This window comes from Lycorma delicatula, chromosome 1 (genome assembly GCF_047948215.1).
Source record: "Lycorma delicatula isolate Av1 chromosome 1, ASM4794821v1, whole genome shotgun sequence".
NCBI classification, from domain to species: Eukaryota; Metazoa; Arthropoda; class Insecta; order Hemiptera; family Fulgoridae; genus Lycorma; species Lycorma delicatula.
Genome location: NC_134455.1, coordinates 172,390,728 through 172,414,108, shown reverse-complemented (window position 1 = coordinate 172,414,108; position 23,381 = coordinate 172,390,728). Strand labels below are relative to the sequence as shown.

General features: G+C 31.7%; 1 protein-coding gene across 1 annotated transcript in view; it reads right to left on the bottom strand.

Moving 5' to 3' along the window:
- The window catches only part of LOC142317708 (zwei Ig domain protein zig-8-like), a 191,955-nt gene that overhangs the window by 44,182 nt on the left and 124,392 nt on the right, over positions 1 to 23,381 (bottom strand). Inside the window, exon 3 of the mRNA XM_075354255.1 lies at positions 9,215 to 9,425. Coding sequence (XP_075210370.1) covers positions 9,215 to 9,425 — 211 coding nt within the window. The remainder of the gene's footprint in view (positions 1 to 9,214; positions 9,426 to 23,381) is intronic.

The window sequence follows — 23,381 nt, the reverse complement described above, 5'->3', positions numbered from 1 at the left end:
TGTCGCTTGCGGTATTCACATCCTGTTATGCATCCTGGCCGAGGCGAGATTGCAATATGTCTACCGCCAAAGTTTTTGAAGATGAACTCCGGTAAAGCTCATCATGGCCAGGTAAGGAGCGGGTAAGTGTCTTCCCTTTCGGGGTCAGGATGCATGATTGTTTAAAATTTTAGATATTCTGTTTACTGGTTTTACAAGTTTCTTTAAAATTAGAATTTTAAAAATTACGGTATTACAGGAAAAGAAGAGTAAAAAGAAATTTACATTTGCTGACAACGCAATACGCGCTGTATTTTTTTTTTAATTCAGTTCAGAAGATAGACAAATTAAATCTGGTTTCTACAACGAGAAAAGAATACGTATCCTGTAAAAAAACAATACTATTTAATTAGAAAGAATACAATATATAATTTTAATTTTGAGCTAGGTAACTGTAAAAATGTCGTAAAATTTAACTTTCAATTTACAAATTTCTAACTTTTAAATACAATATAGTTGACAGCTACCAATATATATATATATGTATATATATTTAATTATTGCTACCATTTATCCAATACCCAATCATACATTATATCACTAACAGGTTTACTAATAATAAAAATCAGATAAATCGTATTTTCAAGTATAATCCTTCGCGAAACTAGATTTCTTTATTTACCACATTTCATTAAAAAGGTGGAGCACAGGAAACGCATATTTTTTAAACCACTAGTACTCAGCAGTGAGTGGGGATACTGATCTTCGGTGATCTCTCGCGACAGCTCAAAGTACGAAGTTTCAGTCACTATGGAGCGTAAAACATCGTGTATTTACTGTCGAGCAGCTTTTTTTTTAGAAACAATGATTGTGTGGTCACGGTTCAACGTTTTTTTCGTGAAAATGTTATTGTCTAACCTCGTGGTGCAGTTCCAGATAGAAATACCATACTCCGATGGGTTGAGGCATTTAGAAATGATTGGATCTGTGATAAAGAAAAAACCATCTAGCCTTCCCCGTTTGGTCCAAACTCCGGAAAACGTAGACAGAAAAGGGCAGTACTTGCTAGTCCAAAACGATCCGCTAGGTGACAGGCTGTAGCGCTGGGTACGTCATGTCGTTCGCTTCATCGCATCTTACACGGTGGTCTCAAATTTCACCTATACAAAAAAAATGATTATCCAGAAGCTAAGTAAAATGGACTTTCTGTAACGCAAAGAATTTGTTGCATAATGAACGCCATTCTTAGGGAAGATGCAAACGCTCTAATAATGATGAGTGACGAAGCTCATTTCCAGCTGGTTGGCTGTGCTAATATACAAAACTGTCGGTACTGGACGTCGGAAAACCTCTCCGCAGCTCAAAAGTAACAGTGTGATGCGGTCTTTAAGATAGGAATTGTTGGTCCTTACTTTTTTGAAGAGGGGTAACTGCAGTTACAGAGATATCAGCGTGCTACATCGACACGTTCAACTTCCTGCGTCCATAACTGGAAAGGCATCGGGTAAACATGAGAGAAATATGGTTCCAATAGAATGGTGCCTCAGCACCGTCGCTTTAATCGATGCTCTCGCTAGGTATCGATTGTCGAAGGTTCGACAAATGTTTACTGAACATATCATTTCACGATTCGTGATGTTCCTTAGCCCCCACGTTCTCGCCATTTATCAATTTGTAACTTCTTTTTGCGGGGCTACCTAAAATCAAGAGTACACGTGAACAAGTCACACATAATAGAAGACCTGAAAATTTCCATTCGTCAAGAAATTAAAGCTGTGTCGAATGAAATGTTAGAGAATGCCGTGCAGAGCTTTGAGGAGAGGCTCTGAATCTGCGCTCGACAAAGACGTCATCTTACTGACATTAGTTCCCGAACCTAATTAACGTATATTTATTTCAAAAAAGCAATGAAAGTATTATTATTTAATGTAAAACTGTTTTATTTCTATAATCAATACGACTAAAGTTATTAATTAGTGAAAAACTTGCGTTTCCTGTGCTCCACCCTATACAAATAAAACGAATTTATTCCAATTAACTTATCTTATTAAATATAAACATTTAATTAATGGTTTTTTAGATCTATATCAGCCAGTTCATGAGTTAGAAAAAGAATAAATATTTGAAAGTTTGGGATAAAGTAGTTTAAACTATTAATAGAAATAATTTTAACAACGATGTGGAAATCAGATAAGACAAAGAATAAAACAAAAGATAAAAAAGCAAGCTATTATTCATGAAAGAGTGACAAAAGACGTAATCTGCAACTTTGCTCTATAACTTGTACTTAAAAGAAGGAGTTTAAGAAAGAATTAAAAGACAAATTTGTGAAATTATTACCAATCAAAGGTGATGAAATAAACTTGCAAAAATTCGTTTTTATCCTGGTTCCTTTCAGGAAAAATGAATACTAATTTATTTTAATTAAAAAAAATTATATAAAATAAATTTAATATTTTATTAATTTTTAAATATTTATTACAATAAATTTTATTTAAATTAATTTGGTTTCTGCATTTAAAAATAAATACATTTAAAATATTTTAGAAGTAGTATTTTGGAAAATTCTTATTAAAGAAAAATGGTAGGCTATGAGAAAGAGATGAAAATTTGATTAATTAGGACATCAAGATTAAATTAATTCTGACAATCTAACCAAGAATTATTCCATGAATAATTGTATGTTACATATGACTAACAGAAAGGAATTAAGAATAAACCCAACTGTCAAATATCCAATGATGAATCTAATAAAAATTTATCCATGATGGAAATAAAAATAACTTTTCTGGTGGAACTTGGGTAGCTACTTTAAAATCTATGTTGAAAGTAGTGTATCTTGAAATTAGCTACCAACCGTTTTCAAAATTCAAAACATACTACTGGAAAAACACTGCTCAGAAACAAAATTTATTGCTTCTAGCCTACTAATGTGTAAGCTTAAAATAAATAACCTCTTGTATATAAAAATTATGCCGAGCCCCAGATTTGTCAAAAAACCCTGTTAACTCTCGGCCATATTTAACCTGTGAGAACCACCCATCAAGATTTGTTACGTAACATTAAAAAATATGGTTGTGGAAGGCTCAGATTAAGGTTGTATAGTAGACCAGGTAGCCATACCTTAACGGAATTCTGTTGAATATCCGAAAAAATCGCCGAGCAATATTCATTCCTTTCTAAATAACCGTACATGACATCAACAGTTCTATGAGTTTTTAAATGTTGGAGTGCTCATTCAGAAACCGACTTGGTGATCAGGAATCGGGCTATCCAAGAAGTTACAAATCTCTCCATCATCTGCTTCTCCAACCTCATTGTAACGAAACAAAAACTTAACAGGGTCAGGTGTTTAGCAAACATTTCTGTCTCTTGACCGTCCCTAAAAGCCCATTCAACGGTGTCCATAAATGAGATCGGATGCTGATGAAATTTCCACATGATCTTTGTCAACGAATGATTATCTCTACTCCAACAGGAAATTCTTTTCCTATAGTGACTGAACTTCTCATTCTTGATAGTCTTTATCAGGTTTCCAACTTACACAAAAGCACATCTGTTCATAGCTCTCCTATCTTCAGGCGTTTTGTATAATTAATTGCCATCTTCTACGAAATTTTTTTTTAGTAACAATACTCATTACTTCTCTTCAATAGACTGTGCCTTCTCGACCAACACTCCCCATGCTCGACTCTGCTGGCCTACGAGTCAAGCATCAAGCTGCCTCCTGCATGGTCAAGGTCAATTTCCGCCTTGCATCATGGATATCATTTGAAATTTCAAAGGAACTGTTCTAGGCAGGCATCTAGTTCTACCCAGATTCCACATGAGTCCTTATATATGTAGTTATTATGGTGTTGTGGGCTTTTCTTCTTCTTTATGACCTCGTGCTAACGGTCAACAGAAGTGGGAATGATCGGATGAGGAATCATAATTACTCACAACATTAGTGTAAAAAAGAGAAACTCCCGAGATGACAAAAAAATCTTTATAAGTCAGGTGATACCTTTATCATATACGTAGGCCAGTATGTAGGTGAAATAAATATCCTTCAATTCTGTCCTTTTTTCTGTTTTCCGATTATATTCATGGTATTTTTAATGATTTTCGTTTTTTTTAATATGAGGAAAGGCACCACTGGAAATACCACTCATTGTACGATTTATTTTTTGTAATTATAGAACAGGACTATTTTAAACAAACAAATATTTTTTTTATAAATTTTTAACTCTTTACTAAGAATCAAATTCATAAGCTTAGTATCATTTAAATTATTAACTAGATAAACATCTACACTATAAATACTACAACAATCATCAACCAATCCATATACATGAATTAATAAATTGTTGCTGTTATCCGTTGGATGTAGGGAATTGATTAGGAAAAATTATTTTCCACAAGGGGTATATAAAAATTTTATATACCAATAAAAATTTACATTAATTTATCGTACATTACAATAAATTATGATCATTCATATCTCTAAGACTACAGTGTCAAATTAATATGTATTAAACTTTTATTTCCAGTACATATAAAATTAACGCTCTTGGGCATGAAATATAACATAATTTTACTATTTTAATTCCCTCTGTCCCTCTTGTTCCGCATAGTAACAACTCTGTCAGTTTACTCAATATATTGCAGCAGTGTCGAACCAGTTATTCACCATTTACTGTTTTTTTTTCTGTTAATACTAAATTTATATTGGACATCTTTTCTGGTGAATATCGTTTTAAATTAAACTATAGATTATATACATATCATTCAACCTTTTTTAAATTCTTCTGCTTTTATTAATTTTACACAAACGTTGAGTTAGGAAGTTTAACAAGACTGTGAAAATATAGTTTATCTGGACAACTGTCATTGTCTTTACTGCAAATTATATTTTTTCCATATAAAATAGAAAATATACTCTGGTATTATTTAAGACATTAATAATTTTTATCTAGCATATTATTTTTCAATCTAATAAAATATTTTTTTTAACTCATAAAATTCTTCTCCATATCATTCTTCTCTGTTACCATGTTTATCAATTTTTATTAGTAAAAAAAAAATTTTAATCAATATTTTAATTGTATTTTCTGAAGTGTTTTTCCTTTTGATTCAAGTTAATATTTACAACTTTATTTTCATTGTATTCAAACTATTATTCAATTTTAATAATTGGCATCCTTTTATACGTATTATAACTCTATGTATTACAACCTTTATTCTCTTTAAAGGTTTTTCTTTCAGTGGAAAGATCATAGAAACCGTTATAAGTTGCTTCATTATGGTTCAGACGAATTAACTCGTATATACTGAGTAAGAAGAAATAACATGCCCTCATCTTCTTTGTTTCCTTTCAAGATGAATAATGAATACAAAAAAAATTAAATACTCTTATCAAAAGTTATTTAAAAACATTTTTACCTTTTTTTTTTGTTTAAATAAAAATAAATCAGCTTTTTTAGAGAAGTATTGGCATGATATGTTTTTTAACTTTATTTTAAAAATTACATCAAATGAATTTTTACTGACTTTTCAAAGAAAAGTACGATAAAAGTACGACAGGAGTATGGGAAGAAATTAAATGTCGAAGTTTTAAGGTTTAAGTAGTACAAAAATACCATTCCCTTAAGTTGTGGTTTCCTTATAAATTTTTATTTATATAAATATTTATGAGCCTATGTATGAAATTTTGTGTTTCCAATATCTCCAAAACTGTTTAATAATTATTTTTCCAGAATAAAAGTAAGTTTTGCCAATACGTAAATTTAGAACTTTTTCTATTTTAAAGAATAAAATAACTTATTTTCGATTGTAAGTAAATGAATCAAAAATTATTTATTGACTTTAATATATCAGTGGAATTCAGTCATCAGGTAAATTGTTAAACTAAAATTTAACCATCCGATTCCATTCAACTTTATACACGTTATAATTGATATGATCGATATTTATGTTGTTTATTATTCACTTCTTGAATTACTTTGTAATTCATCATCTTATGAGTGAATGTGATTCATTTAGTTTCTTTCAGCTGCTCATCTTCCACGCGATTCTCTTTCATTTTCTTTAATATAAAAATCGTTCACTTTTAAGCATACGGTATATTAAAAACTATCAAACCTCATAATTTAACGGTTATGAGCATAGGTATTATTAGTTTAGGTTATAAATATTTTAGTTTTTATAGTATGAGGGAAGAAATGGAAAAATTAATTTTTTCAAGCTCTATTATATCATCGGAAAAAATTTATTGGTAGAAATCTTGCGTTTGCGTTTATTGTGTTAAAATATTGTCTATCGTTTTACCTGTCCCTTATCTCCAATTGTCTCTTTGTTATGAAATTACCGTGTCGTGAATGTAAAATGCTCAGCAAAACTTCAATAAAATCAGAGAGAAAGATGTAACAAAAAAAAAAAAAAAATACAAGACGTCTTATCTTAAAAATTTTTTTATTTTACACGGATAGAAGATATAATGAAAATTTTGTTAATTGTGTATGTACCATACTTACACGTTTAAGTTTACACGAAGAACGTGAAAAATGGTGAACGTGTAAGTTTACCATACTTGAAAAATAATAAAATTAGTCGTTAATAGCTAACATATGTTTAATAATAAAATATAAGTGTTTCATAATAATTATAATGAAAACTACATTTATGATGTCTATGCGAGTAATGTATACAATTTTACAATAAATGTGTGTTAAACATGGCTCATTAGTTTAGATGAGATAAAACTATTCAAAATATGTAATTGCTTTACAATATTACTGTATAGTTTATTCCACTATATGTGGTTATAACGTATTTTAACAGGTAAGAAAACTTAAATTGCTCCGCACCTCTTTTAAATAAAATATCTCAATAAAATACGAGAAGATGGTTAAGTGTTTTTCTCCTTACAAACACCTCTGCTTATTTTTAGTCTGAACCTTCAAATAATAACTAATCATGTTAAGTGAGTCATCATTCTTGTTAAATCGTTGTTTATGTGAAGTAAGGTAGTCTACCCGCTGGCATTTTTGCCACAAATTTATCAGTCTACTTTCTTTCGGAACTTATTGTAATTCAATATTCATGATATTTATTTATTTTTATTGTTCAGAGAATTTATTGCTTTGTTTCATTCTAATTCTAATGTATCAGAAATGAAAGTCGTTACAACTGAACTTAAGTAAAAGGAATTACATTTTATGAAACCATAATAAGAAATGCTACTTTTTTAATTCAATATATTACACATTCCACAATATAAATAAAACCTCTTTTCTTTTTCTTATAAATTAAAAAAAATTATGCCTTAGAAGTTCCGAATTTTTAATGTCACTTATTATTATTCTTAACTGCCCATTACATAAATTTACGTCTCAAAAAAAAAATCCAACTAGTATTATTATTTATTTCATTATTTAGCATTATTCTCCGATAACAGTGAGGAAAGAATAACCAAACCGTTTTTTTGAAACAGTTTAAAAACAGGTTAAACAAAAAGTCATTGAATAATTTTTGCACCAGCTCACAAAAAAAAATTACAGATATAAGAAAAGAATTTCAATGGAATTTGGATATAAGTACATCAAAGTCACTGAAATATCAGTGATATTCATTTCTACAAGCAAAATTTCAGTCTGCTAACCAAGAAATCACTTGTACCACAAATAGTTTATTTTCGTACAAATATAATACCAAGGAACGGTATTGAAGATAAAGCCGTCTAAGAAAGTAAACAAAAGGAAAAACAATTAATTTTGTTTTATCTGGGCTGTTATGCATAAAAAAAAATGTTCGCAAATTCTACAAAAGTGAAGATTTCATTGTTCCTCAATTATCAACAAAGCAATCAAAATGTATTTTCCATTTCTACTCTAAACTTAATTACCGTATTATTGTTATTATTGTAATTCGTACTATTAAAACATTTAATATATCAAATTAAAGATCAATTTTTGCAATTTATAGTGAATTACTTAAATAAATTTTTTTTATTTGAATATTATGTCGTCCAAATATTTTCCATTACTCCTCACACACTCACTTAACCTCATTCTAAAACTTGACATTGCTATATATCAATCATCACTTGTGGAACTGCTTCAATTTCTCGTTGAATGGCCTCTTTGAGTTCTGCAATTGACTGTGGTCGACTACTGAAGACTTTATGTTTGAGATAGCCCCACACAAAAAAATCACAAACAGCCAGATCAGGTGAACTGCGCTGGCCAAGGAATGTCCCAAATCGGGAAATTAAACGTCCAGGAAATTTTTCTCGCAGAACATCCATTGCTATTCTCGCTCTATAGGCGGTGGCACCATCTTGTTGAAACCAAATTTCATGTCCTTGAAAGTCATTCAGTTTCGGTCGCAGAAACTCATTCAACATGTTATACGTATCGATGAGGTGTTACTGTTACTCTGCAATTTAACTCCTCAAAAAAATATGGGCCAATTATGCCAAACATTGAAACCGCTCACCACACTGTAACATTTTGTCTGTGAAGTGGATGTTTAAAGAATTTGCCGTGGATTATGCGAAGCCCAATAACGGTAATTTTGTTTATTCACAAATCCTAACAGATGAAAATGTGCTTCGTCACTTAAAAGAATAATGGCATGTCCTGTTGGACATTTTCGAGTATGACCTCGCAAGCTGCTTTGCGGGACGCCCAATCGCATAAGTTTCTGCAGTAACGTCGTCTTATACGGTTGGAATTTCAGGTCGGCATGAAGAATTCGTCGTACACTTCGATCAGAAATGGCTAGCGCAGCAGCATGTCTCGCTGCTGAACGTCGTGGAGACCACGTAACAGTTAATCTTTTGAGTCGTTCTCACAGTCCGTTTTCGTCCTGTTGGTTTCATTTTTAAAGCAGACAATGTGTTCCTAAAATTCTTCACCCGCAACAATATCGTATTCCTAGTAGGAACAGACGCGTGTCGACTTAAATTGAAATGTCTGAGAAATAAACGCTGTTACAATAACCGAGTCATTATTTTAAAAATAGGCTTCAATCACAAACGCTCGTTGTTCACTCGACCACGACATACTGGCTACTGAAATAGCATGAATAAACCTGCCGATGTACAACACTCCCGCCTTCTCATTGACAGTGGTGCTAACATAAAAATTACTAAAAAATCGTCAGATTTATATGCCGGACTCTGTATAATCTAATTCAATTGTAAAGCTTTAGAAAAATAAAATTTTACAATAATATTAAAAATTACACTTACCTTCTACACTAAGATTGATTGCATAATTAATTTTTGGTTCAGTGTTCACTTGACACTCATAAATACCGGCATCTCTTCCTTGCACGTATTCTATACGTAGGTTCCAATCGTCACTAGCTTCTGGATGAACAACACTAAAACGTCCATCTCCAGTGTAAGTGAACACACTACTTGTGAGGATGTGAAGATCTCTTTTTCGCATCCATGACACCTGAAAGTAATAAATATAATTAATTAATAGATAATAGTTACCTTATTCAAGTTTTCTTTTTGTTTTTATGAAATAAATTTGTCACGAAAAGTATCTTTGCGTGAAATCTTTGTGTAAAAGATTTTACACAAATTCTCTTTTTCAAAAAATATAATTTCTATTATATGTAATGATAGAAATCATTTTTTTATTTGTAAAATTCCATTAAAATTATTTCTCGTCTTCCGTAAAGTATGCGCGCATCCTATCACGATTCCACAGAGTTAAAAAATTCTTTATTTTTAGTTTATTTATTATTTTTTTGTATTGTATTTTGTTATAAAAAATTAAAAAACTGTATCTCCAATCTAAGAAGGTTAAAGTTTAAGCAGTATAGGAAAAACATGTCCTAGTAATGACTTAGAAAAAGGGATTATTTTCTAAATTTGAATTTGGTAGAGATGGAAGTCTAGAAAAAAAATTTTACTTTGTTTCTTTCTGGAATAACTGTAGAATAAAAATTAGCTAAGATAGTTTTATTTCTGAACACTTATTTTTGTATTTTTTTGGCTATATATGTTTTAAATATACGTGTTTCCCGTTTAGTTGTTTATACTTCTCATAAAGTTTCGTGGCTCATCAGTAGAAGATAAAAACCTAGTAAAAATAACAATTTAATAATAATTAACAAAACATTGGTCATGGTTAGTCATTTATAGACTAGTGCAAAAAAAAATGAATTTTCGAAAAATATTCTATACAATCTATACTCGTAATAACAAATATTTCTACCGGATTGAAGTTAAACATACTGGTAAGGCTCAGATAAAGAACTAGGATTTTATTTTTCCTATCCTATTTAAAAAAAGTTATATATATATATATATATATATATAATTTTTACAGAGTACTTTACGAATAATGTATGAAATCTTCAGCACATGTTCTGCCGGAGAAAATAAGGGAGAAAATTTATACAAACATTGGTTGAGAAATACGTAGTTAGAGATATCGGCTGGCGAAAGTTTCGCCCTAATATCTACGCTTTGGGTAAAATTAAGCAAGACTACATCTTTTACTAAAATAAAAGGTAAATTTAGTGGTTTTAAATTAAATCTAACTGGAAAGATTGTAAAATATAAATCTCAAAACTGTATTGTTTGTAGTTTTCAAGAAATTTGAGATAAAAGAGAAAACATTTTCAGTAAATAACATTGTTAAATGAGTAAAAAATACTATAACTTTTAAACAAAACTGGTAGAGAATTTTATTCTAAGGAAAATTTTATCAATAAAATTCACAGAAACTAACAACAAATAAAAGAATTTTGAAATTTATTAAAAACCCTCATTTCTCGAAAACTACTGAAATTACAATTTTGGAATATATTAAAAAATAATTCCGGTCATGTAATTCAGACATAGTCTGACATAATTTTACCAAAAGCACAGAAATCAGTACGAAATCTTTCGCCAGTCCACACTTGGTAGCGATGCATTTTTATTCCTATTTTTATATGAATTTTATTTTCATTTTCACCGGTAAAACATGTCTTGAAAGTTTGTTATAATTTTTGGTGAATTATTCTGTATAAGATTAAATAGCAAAAAAATAGTTTTATTCATAATAAAACAAAAATTTAATAACTTTTACATATGATGTTTACATTGTCAGGCGCTCCAATTCCAATATTCCACGTCAGCAAATAGAATTATAAAAATGTAAATTCAATGTTATCGAATATTATACAAGATGGAATTTATTATTATTTTTTTCAATTTTTTCGGGTTTCTATCACTTTATTTAATTTTCCTTTCTTATTTTTTTATCACAAACTACACACACACACACACACACACACATATATATATATATATATATATATATATATATATATACATACATACGAGTACATCACCCACTGTAGCTTATATAAATGGAAGTACGTTTTTTGTAGCTGAAGTATATAGGCAAAAAAAGTTTTTAGAAAAAATATAACTTTTACATACCACATCAAGGAGAACAAAGGATTTTTTTTAAGCCAGTCGTTATACAGAGAGTAAAGAAAAGAATCAGAAATATTTAAATGAACAGTTCGTTGCACCGGTGGCCCGGCAACATGTTTAACAAACGATAGGCAATATTTTGAATGACAAGGGAAACAAGAATTGCGTTTCAACAGAACAACAGCTGGTATTTCCTATTCTCTTTTTTCAATTCATTTATTTCATTTATTTTTCAAAGCTAAAAAAGTACCCATTTAAAATCGTGAGGGAATAAAGAAAAAAGAAATACTAGTTACTTGGTTCAATGTAGCTTAGGAAGATATACGTAAGAAAGAAAAAAAAATTAAATATACTGAACAAGATGAAAAATATATCGTTTTATTTTGCAAAACTAATAAATTTTAAAAGTAATAAATATTAAAATAAATGTTAAAAACTAATAAATATTAAAAAAATGTTAAAAACTAATAAATAAAAATTTTACATAAAAGATTATTAATTAACGAAATTTATCTTCTTCCAAACGCAAATGAATTTTGCTAGTTATAAAATTAATAAAATTTAAGAACTTAAAAATAAAAATTCCTACAATTAAATTTTTTTAAACACAACACCCTCCCCCCTTTCGTGGCCCTGATGGACTTTAACGGGAGTCGTCTTTTGCCCTCTTTTTAGATCTAATAGTAATAAGCTAGGCTTCGTTGGGATCCCACGGATGTAAATGCTTCGGTAGACATTTACATCTGTGATTTTTAATAACTCAGCTTTTGCCTTCGCTGTAGGCCTCGTCCGAACATTTTGAATGTCCCGTATCGTTGCCCTCTGAACTAGCTAACCGAGTTAAGGAAGCACAAACCCCGCGCCTAGTTCTACATGTATTGAGCCAATTTCTAGTAAATGTCTCGAAATACGAGGCAAATAAAACAACATACCACCAAAATGTTGTTCGCAACAACGGAATTTAGACCTAGTTCCCTTATTGAACTCAACTTTAGTTCATAACGCAGAATTAGGCCAATTATGGACACCGGTCTGATCTAGAAGGAAGGGGCGGACAGACTTCCTACTCCCATTCAGCTCCATCGCAGAGTCCCACCTGGCATTAACTTGCTTTAACCATCGTCGAGATGCCGCTACGCCTCACAGCTGCATGGAATCCACGCCATCCGGCCAACAGTGATGTTTGATCATTAAAACTGCCCTCGTCAAAACGGCGCTACACCTCACGGCCGCATGGCTGCATGGTAACCCATGCCTACAGCAGCGCAGTTGCCGTTCCGCCGACAGCTACAATTCATAAATAATCTCCACAAATACTATCTAACCGTGGCTCGATGCCATTGCATCTACCTCTGGCCAATCAGCTGGCTAGACGATCTATAGCTAGCCGCGGTGCTACTGTACTATACGCCTTCAGCTGCCCTGCTCAGGGCGAGGAATCGGAGGAAGCCGGAACAGCAGATCAAAGAATGAATCAATTTTATCGAGTTCCCTAATAACTCTGATACGCTCAGCCTCGTACTGGGGACAATCATAAAGGACATGGTCCGTGGTGTCATCGACTCTACAGTCCAGGCACTAGCCCGAGTCAACCAAACCAAAACTAGCCAAACTATTCCTAAACGCTCGATTTTCTGAAAGGAGTTGTATACCGAAACATTGAAATTGTAGACGATGAACCCAGACGGGCGCAGCGTACAACATTATGGCTTCACAGACACCTTTGTAAAGAATACCCATGGTATGATAATTAATACCGCAATCGGGATAGGAGACTCTACGGACATCAAAGAAAGCATCGATGGCCTTCTTTGCAACAATCTGAAAGTGCTCCTTTAATTGAAGCTTTTCATCAATGATAACACCCAGATACCTGTGAACGGTAACATACCTAATCGGAAAGCCGTCCATCATAACCCGCGGGTGACGGGTCGTGGCTAGACGACCTTTGAAGACCTCCATTTTGGTTTTCTCGGCAATGATAACCATCTTATGCATAAGATTTCACAACCTGAGAAACTTACTTGCCTGTGTCGACCTGAGCTGTATCTTGACACGCGAGATGCCCTCGGTTAGCAGCAACCCATTGTCAGCATAAGCCACGATGCGGCAGCCACTGAGCATCCGCAGTCACATGGGAGAGTCAAACTCAATAACCCAGATGCGTGGACCTAGAACACTTCTCTGTGGACAACCTTTAGACAGGGTCTTTCCTACTTCCGAGCCGCCGTCACGAAGGACTACGGTTCTGTCACTGAAGTAGCTCGAGAGTGTTCTCTTCTCATTTAGCGTGCACCCACGCTGCTGAAGTTGAAATAAGGCAGAAGACCACCACAAGTTACGGAAGGCCCCGGATATGTCCAAAAAGACGCCAAGTGCATATTTGCTTTCGTTGGACAAAGCCAGATCCATTTCCCTAAGAACTGCGTTCTTTGTGCCTTTACCTGCGATTACCACTGTGATAACATCATATCCGGGGGCTTTATTCCTAGCCAGGCTACAAATTACACGGCGGACTTTTGCCTCGGCGATTTCAGAAGACAAATTCTCATAGCGAAAACTTACAACTTCCCTGCGAACTCGTCGATGATACGACGTTACACCAACCTCTGTATCATCTGGAAGCAGATCGTTCATCAGAAGAGTGAGGACAAGATCTTTGTTTATAACAACTTATAATAGCAATGAGTTTTTATTACATTGACCATTTGACAAACTGCATCCCAAACACATGAATATTTCTCTGTCTGCTGATGAAACAGCATTAGTTACAAATTATAATATGTCCAACAAACTGTAAGTGGTTAGTATTAAAATTTAATTTCTGTTTGTATGTACCCTTATACTTTATTTTCCAATATCAATTTGTCTTATTACACAAGAGTTAGTATTATTATTTTTAATGCTATGTTTCAATTTATTTAAAAATGTTGAGGTTAACAGCATTGCTACTATATTTACTCTTTGGATAAGTTTCTTTAAAAGCACTTTGTCTATGATTAATAACAACTCTGTTTATTTTTTATTTTACAAACCGCAACAGTTTTCTATTTTAATTACAGTAAAAATTATAATTCAGATTTTTTAAACAAAAATTAACAAATAAATAAAAGGATAAAAGTGTTTTGGTCAAGAAGTACATTTTTATCTGAATATCAATAATTCTGTTTATGCGAAATCTATAAATGATTATGAAGAACTGGCACAAAATTTAAGAAATAGTGGAAAAAAAGGACAATCCACTCATCGGTTGCATCCTTTACAAATTCAGTGAAACCATTGCCTGATGTATCTTCATAATCAATGTGAAGGATAAAGAATGATAAAAGAATGGGCACCCTAATATCATTTACTATAATAAATTAACCTGTTGAATTTAAGGCAAGAGAAAGCATTTCTACGTGACTGATGACATAAAATGCCCTCAAGTGCGTCGTTGTCACTCCTAAACCAGATGCTACCTCTCTGAAAATGTTTTGCACAACAAAACAACAGCACTTAAAGAGAATGAGTCGAGTACTTTTTTATGAGTTAGCCTTCATTTTCATAAAGTAAAATAGATAATAATAGTTTTAAGAGAGTTTTGGATGTTAATAGTAATCATTTTTTTATGTTTTTAAAGAGGAATAATATATAAAAATCTGTAGTTGCCATCTTATTTAGTTAAAAATGATAAAAAGAAAGTGAAGAAATAGTACACCATACCCAGCTCTTTTGGATCATTTTATATTTTATTAACCAGTCACTGTCACATAATTCAAGATGTGACTACAAAAATTAAAAATTATTTAATTAAATATGTTCTTATTTTTTTACTTCTTTTTTTGAAGAAACGGAAGTATTGTAATCGCGAAAAATGTCGGTTTTCAGATTTGAACGGAAATATCCATTTTGACTCTCTCTGAATCCATTTTGACTAGTTACGGCGTAACGACTGCTAGTACGTACGTACGTATGTGTGTATTGTTACCATATATATGCTTAAGTTCATATCGGCGGACGAACACGATAGCAACTCAGATCTGAGCTGGCGCACAGTATACGTACGCGCTGGTACAAGCACCACTCCCCCGCACAGTTTTCCCACCATAACAGCGTTGCGGCCTCACCACTCTTAGGCCTCAATAAAAGAGCGTGCATGAGAGCGAGGTGGTCAATTCATCGTCGACCACCACCTGGAGAATACCAAGAAGAAGAAGATAAAAGAAGACAGAAGAAGTTCCCTCAACGTGGGACCTCCCGGCGGATGACAATATCCCCGCCGGAGCAGCAGGCCTGGACAGCCCGCCAAGGGAGCCGCTGGACGCGGTCGCTGCTTTCCCGTCCAGTTCCCTGGACTTCAATTGCCCTGACCGGCGGACTCAGTAGCCGGAGCCAGCCCAGCGTAGGATCACTCGGGGAGAACCGCCTCGGCCGCGCCGGCGACGGACGACCGATGCCGACCCGATACTGCGAGGCTCTTGGGGCCGCCACTGCCACGCTGTAGTGAGGACCCAACTGCCGCTGAGAGGAAGTCCGTTCTGATTCAATGGACGAGCCGCAACTCCCCGACTTTGACGGAGACGAGCTTCCGGACCCAACAGCTCTTCTCATAGCTAAAGCAAAAAACCACCACATGGTTATGAATCACAAATCGTCGAAGCCATTCGATGACTGTATATATGTATGAATTTATGTTTGTACGTATCTCGTATAACTCAAAAACGATTAGACTTAGGATGATGAAATTTTGAATTTAGAACTGTTGTATCGTCTAGTTGTGCCCTCCTTTTTTGTTTGACTGAACCAAAAGTGTCCAAATAAAGCCCAAAATCCAAACAAATTTGGTTTTTGGACTGTTTCTTAAGTACAGTAATATGTCCTCATTGAGAGGTTTCAATGATATATCTTAAGTGGTATTTAGTTTCATTGGTTAGAGACTTATAGTCATATGAAATTTTAATTAATTAAATATTTGGATCTTAGAAGTGTAACGCACATCGGTTCGAATCAGACTTCATCTCCGTGTTTTTAATTTTTCTAACTTTTTTCATTTTAAATACATTTATTTATTAATAATTATTAACCTGTGGTTGTAAAAATGTTTTACAATAAATAAATAATTGAAGAATAATAAAATAAAAAAATATTAGGAAATAAAATCTTATGTACTTTTGAAAATGTGTGTATGTAATTTAATAGTCATTATTACGTATGTGTATACGAGGTCTGTAAATAAAGTAATGAGACTGGTTCAGTAAAACTTTTTATTTACAATCCTATTATATATGGACTGTATTACCTTCGAAATACTTCCCTTTGGAAGACACGCAACGCTTCAAACTGTTTATCCACTCTTTATAGCAGTATTGGAATTCAGAAACTGGATTATCCTTCAGATGCTTGATTCATTTTTATTTTTTATGTTTCTACTGTTCCAAAATGGTGTTCTTTGAGGTGTTTTTTTTAAAGTCGGGAACAGGAAAAAGTCGCAGGGACTCAAATTCAGGTGAATAAGGTGGTTGAGGAACTAACTACAGGATTGTTTTTTTTTTTTTGTTTTTTTTGCCAAAACTCATGAATTGAGAGTGCAGTGTGACAAGGTGCATTGTCATGACGCATCATCCAGTTGTCTTTGATGGCTGGTCTCACGCGGGCAGCTCTTTTTTGCAGTCTTTCAAGAATTTCTCGGTAAACATATTGATTTACAGTCTGTCCTATTGGCAAAAACTCCTTATAGACAATACCATTACTATCAAAGAAATAGATTAGTATGGTTTTGATTTTTGATTTGCTCATTTTTTTTCTGTTTTGGGATGTGGTAAGTTTGAAGTGTGCCACTCCTTGCTCTAGCGTTTTTTTTCTGGGTCGTTCTCAGTTATCCAAGATTCATCACCAATAATAAAAGTTTTTGGAAAATCGGGATTAGTTTCAATTTTCCCTAAAAGATTGTGGCATACTAGCCTCTTTTTCTGTTCAACCGTGAGGTTTTTTGGGACCAATTTTGCACAAAACTTTTTCTTGTCCATTTCGTTCGTCAAAATTTGATGGGCTGTGGTATAGTTCAATTTCAATTATTCTGCAATCATTCTGACGGTTAATCGCTGGTCATACCGTATCAAGTCAATGCTCAACATTGTCGTCACTTTTTGACGTTAACGACCTTCTAGAGCGTGGATCTTCCGCAATTAATTCCCGGCAATATGAAAATGCTTTACACCATCTTAAAACTTGGGGTTGAGACAGAGCGTCATCTCCATACTCCCTTTTCAATTTTGAAAAAGTTTCAGTAGTATTCTCATCGAATTTAACACAAAACTTGATTGCACAACGTCTCTCATAATTAGTATCATCAATCTTTGTAACGCACAACAAAAACTCGTTTCACGAAAAGTTTGTTTACCTCTCACGCGGCAACAATAGAATAAAAATATTAATATCTAATATAAATCAGCTGTTAATTTAAACATATTTTTACTAGTAATTTTACAGTATTGCCACTATGGCAACCAAAAAAAAACAAAAAAACTAGTCTCTACTTTATTTACAGACCTCGTACGTAACTGATTTGGTGAGACTTCTGATTATTTAATATTAATTGAAAATTATAATTTAGAATCGTATTATTTTTGTATTTTCTAGTTTGATTTTTGTTTAATTTTATGTAATTATTTTGGAATTTTTATTTAATTTTATCTATACTAAAGTTAACTACAGAGTGACTGAAAAATAGACCCTCACAGAACAACATATGCATTGAGGCATACATGCCTCATCTTTAATAAATTATAAAAATTATTATCCTTTAGTTCATTACTTCTCTGATATTGTCAGACAATATTCTCCCTAATGCGCAGTTGATCATCACTTCGTTTATTTGTTTTGGTTGCCAATCATTTAATCACTTTTTGTTCGATATAATTCTTCTGATCTTAATTTCTGTACACGTTCTCTGGTTTTCAAATTAACTCTCTCTTTATATTCATCATCCTCTCTTAATCTTTTTATTTTTTCCGTTGTCTCAACGTTTTCTTCTTCTTTATATTTACCACTTTCTCTTAATCTTTTTATTCTTTGTATCGTTTTAACATTTTCTTCCTCTTTATATTTATAATCTTTTCTTAATTTTGTTATTCTTCCTTTGGTTTTAACATTTTCTTCCTGTTTATATTTATCATATTTTCTTAATTTATTCTTTTTTCTTTGTTTTTAACATTTTCATCTTCTTTATATTTATCATCTCTTAATTGTTTTATTCTCCCCTTGTTCTTAATATTTCCTTTCTCTTCATACTTATTTTCTTGTTGTTTTTACTTCCTTGTACGAAGTAAAGGAAGTATATAATAATATAAAGGAAAAATTTCGGTTTTCGGATATCAACGGAAATATCCATTTTAATTATTCCTGAATCCATTTTGACTATGAGTGATGTTTGAACGTATGTATGTACGTATGTATCTCGCATAACTCAAAAACAATTAGCCGTAGGATGTTGATATTTTGGATTTTGAACTGTTGTAATATCTAGTTATGCATTTCCTTTTTGATTGCAGTCGACTGTACCAAAAGGGCCCAAAAATTCCAAATTCCAAAAAAAAAGTTGGTTTTTGGACTTCTAAACTGCAGTAATAAGCCCTCAGTGAGAACAAATGCTCAGTGACTTTAATTACGCTTTGTCAGTCATTTTTTTTTTTTCAAATAAAAACGTATGTCTTAAGAACAAGTGGAGATGTATTCATGAAATTTCGTGTTCATCTACACTACAAAAAGCCTGCAAATTAAACAAGTTTAAAAATTTATCTCTGACAATTAAAATATTGCCTTCATTTACATTTTTTAATAAATAATAGCCTTGAAAGAGTTAATTTTAACAATTTATGTTTTATTAAAAAAAATGTTAAGCTATGTTACAGTATTTATTAAAAAAAAAGAAGAAAATAAGGAAATGGTGGTAGAGGATCAATGAAGCGAGATAGGGAATTTGTCCACCACAATGAAATAACAAAGCATATTTATTGCTTTATTAATGATTTTATGTAAGTAATAACTGAAATTGAGTAAGTAAATTAACACTACTATTTACTGAAATCTATAAGTAAATACTTGTTCATTAGTAAGGCAACAACTGATGCATAAATTTACAGTGAAAAATTAGTTTAATTTTGTTTTAGACAGGATTAATGAAAAAGCATTTGACTAGATTACTTTTCCACAAATTCAAGAACAGCCTACAGCAGCCAAAAAACAGTTGAGTACCAAGATTAGATGCCATGTATCATTGGTGCAGTCCACTGCACTCATGTTGAAATTAAAAGCGGCATACTTTGGTGATTGCTATATACGAGTAAATTGAAAAGGGTTCTCGAGCATGGATTCAGATGACATTGAATGCATAAGGAATAATTACTAATGTAGATACGTCATGGCCAAACAGCACCCACAGGAGACGCATCAGAATATTACAACCCATTTTAAAACTTGTGCTGATTGCTTATTGGAAGACAGCGGGTATGGTATTGCATCTTGGTTATTTATACCATTCAAGAAATACTTAAATAATACATAGTAATACTGAACAATAAATTTGCAACACTTAACATGCCAAAGAACAAGTCATAATAACCTTTTTGACAGACATAATGACATAGTTTTCAGACAGCTTAAGAAACGGTTTCCAATATTAGAAAAACTTTTTTTAAAAAACTGGAAAAAGTAGCAAAAATTGCAATTGCTTGTGCAATTATCGTATTATATTGTTTGTCCTCAAACAGTTTGTTTTCAAAACTCTTCCCGTATCTAACTTAATTAAATTTTGCACTCAGATCATTACTTCCCATATCTAATTTCACAGACTATGAACTCAGATAATTACTTGATTGTGTCTTTTAAACATCAAAAATTCTATTTTTATACGATCAAAGCAAGTTTTGATCATAACTACTACAATTTTGTCTCATAATTCAATTTACTCAAAGTTCTCTTGATTTACTAAAAATCAGAAACAAACTCACAAATTTAATACGCTTTTAAACACAACATACCTTATCTCTCTCTGTTCTCGTACATTTTCGGAAGCGAGGTCAACACCTTCACCTTCCTACACCGCAGCTTTATTACGGACTTATCAATTAACAGCTGTTAGGACTAGTCCTAACAGCGAATATCTCAGCTAACCGGGGCTAGAAGCAAAAACGCCTGTCTCGGGGAAGTGAGTCCATCTTAACAGTCGTGGGTAGTTTGAGGTGCGGAAGCATCACAACTCCACGTAATGCTTCCGTATCACAATTAGTAGGATAATAAGTGTTCATATTAAACACAAATTACATTTTTTGATTTAATAATAATATTTGAATGATATTATAATTTTTTTAACTTATCAGTCTATAGTAAAGCTATTACTTCGATTAATTAAAAAATTTATCATTTTAAAAATTTTTACTCTACCTCGTATATAATTTTGTTATGCCTACAACAAACTTTAAATTGTTGATAAAAAATCTTTGTTGAATAAACATTTGCTGAAATTTTTTTTTTTTTCTATTCCCAATCAATGGAAAATGTCAACCCCTTTCTTTATAACCTTTTGTAGATTTCATAGTTTTTTGGTCCTTTTCTACAATAGAAAAATATTTTTTATTATACTTCAAAGAAATAAAATTTTTCGCATCATCTCTTCCGTTTGTTTATTTATAAGTTTTATCAAAATAGTCTTTGAAATTTTTTGACGATTCTTTTAAACACCGCTTTAACCATTGAGATTGATAATATATACCATAAAAATTATCAGTATCAACATCTATATATTGTACATGAAGAAGCTGATTAAGTAAGTGAACTCCTCTTTTCTGTATCATAATAAATTTTTTTACTGTCCGGTTTTTCCAGTACACCCAATTACAGTCTTTTCATAATCCGATGTTGATAACGAAATTAAAGATTAACCTTTTTGGGTAAAACTCACCATTCGAATTTATTGATTAAAGGCAAATTGTGATAAGTCCGTTCATTGTTTCTTGATGATAGAGACGAAACTGGGATATTTCTTTTCTTTGCGGGCATCTTACAAACTAGTCAAATAGTATCGTAATAACTAATTAAAAATAATTTAAAATTACTTTCACAAGAAGTATATCTCACCTATAGACAAAAACTACCTGTAGTTAAGTAATGCAAAAAATTAGTAATAGTTTTTGTTTGGGCCTACTTGTCAAATGCAAAGTTGTAAGTTCACTATCACTCTTTATACGATATTGTTCATCAATAAACAAAGGGATAAAAATATTTAAGCCGTATATATTGGGCTTTGAGGTCATGCAAAACAAAAATTTAGTGTTTTAACCAAACCAAAAAATCGTCTCTTTTATAAGAAAACATTAAATGGGATATTAAATAAATAAATAATTTGATAAAATCAACTTTACCAACTCGATCGATATATTGTAACTATATTTAATATTTATTTGATATCTAATATTTTAAATATTTTTTTTTTACAAAACATAAAATTTGCAAGAAAACGAAACCGAGACACTTGCATATGTTTTAATGCAAAACAGGATTTCAGAATTTACGCGACCACATTTCAGTAGTATTAAGTTGACCGTTCGGTATTAACATCGGCAATAAATAGAAGGCAAATTAAATATTTCATTTTCGTTACTTTTACCGGCATACATTGTGTACTGATGTAATTTTGACAATGCCTTTTTATTTCATAATTTATAAAGCAAAAAAATTTATTTATTGATAAGTTATTGAAATATCTCTTTTTAATTTTCAGTTTAAGCTCATTCGATAATTCCCGGTAGTGTATTCCTGCTTAGAGTAATGCTTCAATTCTGGGAAGAAACATACCATGTTAATTTTTTTCTAACATTGATGTTCCGCTTGTAATAATGTCCCTTTCATCTTCATTCTTACCAGTTCAAGAAATTTCTCTTTCTATTTAGGATTGCATTTAAACAGCATCCTCATTGCAGCTATTTTACAATACTCTCAAAACTTACTACCATAAAATTTGTTATGTTATTAGAAAATTTCTTATATTGAGGATTCATGATAAGAAATTAAAATATTACACTAACACAAACGTCATATCCCAAACTAATTCTAAGAAGGATGTAACAGCACCCAGGAAAAAGGAAAGCATAACAATAAATAATTCTGTACCCAACCTGGCAACCGTATAATGTCCTCGTCATAAGTAGTAAGGCGTTTATGATTTGAAAGTTTATCTCATGAGTAGATTTAAAAATACAGTAAGTAAACAGTCAAACATTAGATTCCTCATTCTTTCTGTTCTTTCTGCTTTGAATTCCAGGTAAAATAATTAGCAAATAGAAAAAAAACCTTTGTAAAAAATATTAATTTAATCTTATTGGATTATTAAATAAATTCTAAATGCATACACATAAAGAATGATAAATTTAAGTAAATTATTGTAATTTTTGTTATTTCAAGAAATTGTGATTGTAAAACTATCATTTCATGAAAGGTTATAAAAAAACATCTTTTAAAAAGAGATATTTTTTGAAAATAGTTGTAATTAATTGCATATTCTTCTTCTACTGCAGCATCTTCTGCTTTATTGCTCTTAGAATAATATTTCTGATTAACTCTTATCCGTCAAATAATTTTGTTGCTTATTTTTATGATAAAATGCTCTTAATTTAAAACAAACATTAACAGGTTTTCAAAAGAAATAAAAAAAATTATTAATGGCTAGTTTTCCTTCTAATTCTAAAAAAACATTTTTGCACATAGGAAAATTCTTGAATTACATGTTGTTTAATTGTTTACCATTAAATAATTACAAAATTAACTATGGTTACCATTTACAACAGAAGCGTTTCTATTAAAAAACTAAGGAAATAGCAAGAGAAAAGTTATTTTATTTGCGGCCAGTTAATATTTGTATAATCTAATACAAAATGAAAGATTTTATTTTAGACAAAGGTTTAAAAAAATTCCTATTTCTGACAAAAAAATTTCA